The sequence below is a fragment of the Primulina eburnea genome, chromosome 16 (genome assembly GCF_022965805.1).
Source record: "Primulina eburnea isolate SZY01 chromosome 16, ASM2296580v1, whole genome shotgun sequence".
Classification (NCBI taxonomy): domain Eukaryota; kingdom Viridiplantae; phylum Streptophyta; class Magnoliopsida; order Lamiales; family Gesneriaceae; genus Primulina; species Primulina eburnea.
Window position 1 is genome coordinate 28,117,536 of NC_133116.1, and position 6,279 is coordinate 28,123,814.

General features: G+C 33.8%; 1 protein-coding gene across 1 annotated transcript; it reads left to right on the forward strand.

The window, feature by feature from the left end:
- The first annotated feature begins 4,022 nt into the window (after positions 1–4,022).
- On the forward strand, positions 4,023–5,364 carry LOC140817468 (phytolongin Phyl2.2-like). Its single transcript, XM_073177169.1, has one exon. It carries the CDS (start codon positions 4,275–4,277, stop codon positions 5,031–5,033), a length of 759 nt encoding a protein of 252 aa, XP_073033270.1. The 5' UTR covers positions 4,023–4,274; the 3' UTR covers positions 5,034–5,364.
- The last annotated feature ends 915 nt before the right edge of the window (positions 5,365–6,279 follow it).

Below are 6,279 nucleotides of genomic sequence, written 5' to 3' on the forward strand. Positions count from 1 at the left end.
ATTTTAAACCAGTCATCGATTTTGGAAGAAAACAAGGACTTTTCGAGGCTCGGTTATTATTTTTGAAAATTTTCCTAAACAAAATATCTTTCCAACATTATAATGGGCCTAATGAACCTATGATACTAAGGTTATTGGGCCTAACTTTCTGCCCAATTATTTATATCAAAATATGCTAAACCACAAAACACTTTATATCACACACTCATAACCATTAGACTCCTAGGGTTTCTCCCTAGCAGCCGAATACACCGCATATACGTCCCTTAGGGCAGCACCTTCACGTGGAATTTTGGAAGGAAAAACACAGCAAAAGCTTCCCCGTCTCTCCGCCAAGATTCTTCGCGTCTAGAGTCAATTTTCGTGTATGAAACACGCAAAGGCACGCCTTATTCCTTCTTTTCTCATCATTCATACCATATTATGTGTGAAAGATACATGTTTGTATGAAAAATATGTTACCCTCTTTATATTTTAGTATTATGAGATATACATGCCAAAAAACTTGAGTTTCATACTTTTTAAATCATGTTAGTGATGCACCAAGGGGCTACCAGGCTAGGGCTAATAGGAGGGCCAATTTTCAAAGGGTTTAGGGACCCTTAGATGCATGGTTAAAGGAATGTACAAGGAAGGAAGATAGGGGAACGAAACCTATGGTTTTTCTTGAACTAGGGCTCGGGTTTTATTTTCCTTGAAGGATGCAGCTCGTGCGTCGGCGGGGGCTGTGTCCAAGGATCCTAAGAGGGTTTACACATGGTCCTATATGGGTTAAAGGGTAGCTGGAGCAATGACACGGGCTGTAGACGTGAGGCTCGAACCGCACGATCTTGATGGAGCGCAGGTTTGTGGGCTGCAAGTGCATGGCTCATAGGGGTTGTTCCAGAAGCTATTTAAGCATTCGGTCTAGGTCCTAGGATGGTTGGTCAGGGGCTGGACGTGTTGGTTAAGGGTTAGGATCGAAGGACTTGTATTTGGTTATGGCTAGGGTTTTGGTTCGGAACTTGGGCAGAAAATTCGGAAGCTTTCTAGGCTTTTACAAGGGTTCTAAATGGCTTAAATTAGGTTGAAAAATGGTTGGTTAGGTGTTAATAGCCTATGGTTAAAGTTCGGTAAAGTTTCGAGTTGATTCGGGTTAAAACTGGACTTCGGTTCAGGTTTTAAAACGAATTACGAAATTAGTCGAGAAGCTTGGGTTTACGTCTAAGAAATGTCTACATGTTTATTTTAAGGTGTTATGATAAGTTTAAATGGATTCGGGTCGTCGTTTTAAAGACCGAGGGTAAAATGGTCAAGTTGGGGATTCAGGGGCAAAACGGTCATTTTACACCTAAAAATATTAGGAGTCCTGACAGTATTCTGAATGCATTAACGAATCTTAAAATGTATATTTTGGAAGGTTATAGATTTTTATGATGAAAATTGTAAAATGTTAAAGAATAAGTTGCATGTTTAGTTTCAAGAAAATGTTATATGGATAAATTTATAAGTGATGGATATGATAAAATATTTTGAACGTGGTAATTTAATTGTGAATAATACGAACACGAATACGAATACGAAATGACATGCTGACATGTAAGGCCAAGGTTCAGTTGACGGGTGAGAGTATCACTGATTTCCCAGCAGGCTGACACCACGGTAATACGTAACATTGATCAATCGACCACCAGCTGATACGAAAGTCATAATTAATTATCTGGATTAATCTAAGGGGAAAACTTATATGTATATGTATATGATGAAATGAAAAGCATGTGATGAAAGAAAATGTTTAAGTTTATGCATATTTATGAAAAACTATTTTTGTTAAAAGTGTTTTCATTGTTGTATATAGATGTATACGTATTACTTGTTATTATGATTAAGGCTTGCTGAGTCAATAGACTCACAAGGTGTAAATGATGCATGTAAGGATTTTGATGTTGAGATGGGAGGGTTGAATGAATAATCGTCCTTATCTCATGTTTGGTACCTTTTTAAAAAGCCCATTATAATATCATGAGCTCTTGATAAATAATTTTTTAGAAGGATAAAATGTCATTTTTATTAGGTGTGATAATTTTAATTTAATGATAAAATACACTACAAATGACTTAATTACCCTCAATTTATAAATGATTTTTATACATCTATGCTAGTAGGTAGAAATTTAAATTAAATATATTTTTATTTATTTTATATATTATATAATATGATAATTATATAAATGAATTCGAGATAATTATATAAATAATTTTTATAAATCTCAATAAAATTATTAATATTCACTCGATTAACCTTAAAAATTGATATTTAACTTGACTCATAAAATCAAGGACTCAATTATCATATTATATAATATATAAAATTAGGTAAAAATAAATAAATCATGCAAGCGCTATCAGCGCATGAGCATATAAAAAATATGAACTCAAGCAACAACTTTAAAATTATAAAATTTATTATGATAAGGTTATTTTTTATCATTACAATCTAATATATAAACTTAATCACTCTTATGAAAATAATATCAAACATTAAATATAATATTCTACATTGTATTTATCCTTAACTTATCATTATATTATATATCAAGGCTATGTTTGATGTGTAGGATATGATAACTAATTGGATTGATGACAAAACTTAAGGTAAGGATATATAATTGGATTCTCAATTCTCCCAAAACAATGTGATGTCTTTTCACCCAAATAGGTTTTTTTTATCATGACCTTCTTGATTAATTGGACAAATAAAAAATGAGACAAACATGAGTTTAACAATCTATCATTTGCTTATCACCCATACCAAACATACCTGGGTGTGTTTGGTTGAGTGGATTAAATAAGGATGGATTAATAATCAAATATTTATCGTTAAAATTTTAAGTTGTTTTAATAATCATTTTGACCCGGTTTAAGATCCAATTTTATAGATAACTATTTGATTAATAAAATTGGATCTTAAATCGGGTCAAAATGATTATTAAAACATCTTAAAATTTTAACGATAAATATTTGACTATTAATCTATCCTTATCTAATCCACTCAACCAAATTGATGTTTATCCTATCATGTGTACCAAACTATGCCTAACAGCGTGTTTGACAACCAGGATTTGAGAGGATTTTGTGGGATTTGGAATTGGATTCGGAAATTCAAGTATTTGAAATTCCATTTGGTTTTTGATTTAAAATTTAAAAATGGTATTTACAAATTCATTTTTTATTTGGAGAAAAAAGGATTCGAATTTGGAATTTTAAAATTTCACTAAACTACCCTTAGAAAGCATATAAACATAAATTAACTAAAAAAGTTTAAAAATTAATAATTCTTCTCTATTATTGTATTTGTAAATTCAAAAATTAATTATTATTTATTAATCATAGTGCACATAAAATAATAATTAAAAAAATCATCAAACAACTTTAAAATTTAGCATGAAATTAATTATTAAACGTAAAAAGAGGCTTTGGTAATTACTATAATTTTTATTATATTAATCAGTAAATAACACAAGAAACTTGTAAAATTTAAACGAAATCTTTCAACTTCTAAAAAAAGTTAAAAGGAAAAAAAAGTCTAACCATTTAGAAACTTTTGGTGGAGAATGATGTGTTGGATAAAAAAGTAATTTTATGTTTTTAAAATCCAAATTCCACCAAATCTTATCAAATTTGATGGGATTTGGATATACTTGTGGAAATCCCATGAAATCCCATGAAATCTTAAGTAAATCCGAATTTTTTTTTTAACATATTGCCAAACAGTAAAAATAGGATTTTGAAATCCAAATCCCACGAAATCCTCCCAAATCCTGATTGCCAAACACACTGTAAGAGTTTTTTACAATTTATATTTAATCTGATATATCATATAAAACTTGAGATTTTAATATCTTACGAAATATAAGTCATGTCATCTTATTATATTGTATCTTATCCAATTAGTTTTGTCGAAAATTTCTTTTAATTATCATACTTTTAATTCAATTCAATATGTACAAAAGTAACCGGCACAGTCGAAATTAGGTCGGGCCGGGCTAAGTTGAACGTATGATCCCTCTTTTTCCAATCCTCGAACCCTAGAAATTCACCCCCCCGAATTTTAATATCACTGTCCACCAATTTGCCTGCACGATCTTTTCCAGGATTAAACCCCCATACGCATTTGTATATCTGATCGGATTCCCCAAGTTTTTTCCATTATTTGTTCAGCGGGATGGAGAATTTAAATTTATCATAAAAATAAGGCAATTTTTATTCAAATTCACGGTGGGGTTGAATTAAACAATGATTTGGGATCCGGCGCTGATCTACTACGCCTGCATTGCAAAGGGTACCACGGTATTAACAGAATTCAACTCTAAAGACGCTGCACTCGGTGCAATCGCGGTCAGATGCCTCGAGAAAACTCCTCCGTTTCATTCCACATTCACCCATACAATCCGATCGAAGACCTACACTTTCTTGATCGACGAGCGCTTCGTTTATTTCTTAATATCCCATGAGAAACTGGAGAATTCTGAGGCCTTGGGATTTCTGAAGAGCTCTAGGGATGCGTTTGGAGAGGTTTTGAAGAATGAGAAAAATTTGAAGACATTGAGCTCCTACTGTTATCAAGGCGAATTTAATCCCGTATTCCACCAGCTGCTGGGCTCAGGATTGGATCATACGGATGGAATTTCTTCTCCAATGGGGCAGAGAATGGGCCAAAGTGGGATCTTGCACTGTGGGTTGCAGTTTAATGGGGACGATGGATGGAAGAAGATGAAGAATTGGTTGTTTTGGGAATTCAATGGTGGGAGGAGAAATAGTGAGGAGGAGAATTATCATACTGGGGGGAAGGGGATCGGATTGAGTCGTGAATTTTCGCTGATTTCACATAAGAATGGAGGGTTACACTCACCAGAGTTGATGGGCCTACAAAACTCGAAGAAAGTTTGGAAGAAACAAGTTTGGCTTGTTCTGTCGCTTGATTTTATCGTTTGCGTGATTTTGTTTGTCGTCTGGTTGTGGATTTGCAGTGGGTTCGAGTGCATCGCCAGCTGAAGTATTACGAATTCGAGCTTTCTTGTCGCTAGTGTGGCAGATTGTGGTGGTGAATATACTGCAAGAGTGTGGTTGGTTCTGATTCTGGTTCTCCGCATATCTGATAATGTCAATATGCGATTCTTTTACTCTAAAGAATGGAGATTACGTAATATAGTAAATGGTTGAGTTGATTTATACTTTGTTATTTCTTATTTATACGTTGTGGTTTAAAATTGTAATATACATGTAATTTTACTTACAGAAATGGATATAAGTTCCTTGCTGTAGCTTTGGAATGTCCTTAACCTTGTTACTACTGTTCGCAGGATATACTTTCAAATCTTTGTCATCACCTTCAAACTGATGAAACTTGGTTTGGTCCGAGCTTTAGTTAAAAATCAAACCAACCGGTGTTTGCTTACCCGGTCAACCGTACTCCGAACAATAAGATGAACGAATGCTCAAGCATAATGTAGGCTTTTTCCATACCTCAGATGCCTTATAAAAGAAATAATGTGCCCCATTTGAGTGTAGTGTCCGATTGAATAACCAATAGAGTGACAGCTGAACAGCACCATGAGGCGATTAATCACATTGAAGTTGCTTATAACAGTTTGATACTGTAAATTTTGAGTAGGCTCGATCGTGTAGTGTTATAATTTTGTGGTGTATGCTCCAATATAGGATAGGCTATGTGGGTCTCGTGGATAAGATATGAATACCCATAAATGGCGTGCTTGTTGTTCGGTTGTTTGAAGGGAAGTGGCGATAGTTCGCCTTCCTATGAGATAGAGTCGTATGTATTCCCATCATTGCTCGTTATTCTTCGATGAACACAAATTTGTAACACGGTGACAAATTTTCCAGCAACAGAACCCTCGTATCAAAATCTAAAGCCCAATGAAACATATATAGGATATCGAGTTTCCTTACCACCTCGATCGATCTTGGTTGGCCTTTCATATATATAGATTCAAATATTCCGAGATCATTTAGTGTAATTACTGAGTTAGAGATGCATCAATAAAAGGACATTTGGTGATTGACATAATTGTTGTATGCACTTATTTTTCCTTTGTTAAACTTTTAAATTTTTTCTTATGGATTGCATTGATTCTCCGTTCCATGTATAACTGATAAAAATGGACTTTTTGGTATTAATGTAAATTGATCATTCAGTGTAACCTTCGGTATATGCACCATTCCAGTGTAGTTCTTGCTTCTCCTACTATCACGCTATAACAGTTAGCAAAGTTTCCTGCTT

Excerpts from the sequence above, each read along its gene's own strand:
- LOC140817468 (XM_073177169.1), top strand. The coding sequence starts at position 4,275 with ATGATTTGGGATCCGGCGCTGATCTACTACGCCTGCATTGCAAAGGGT.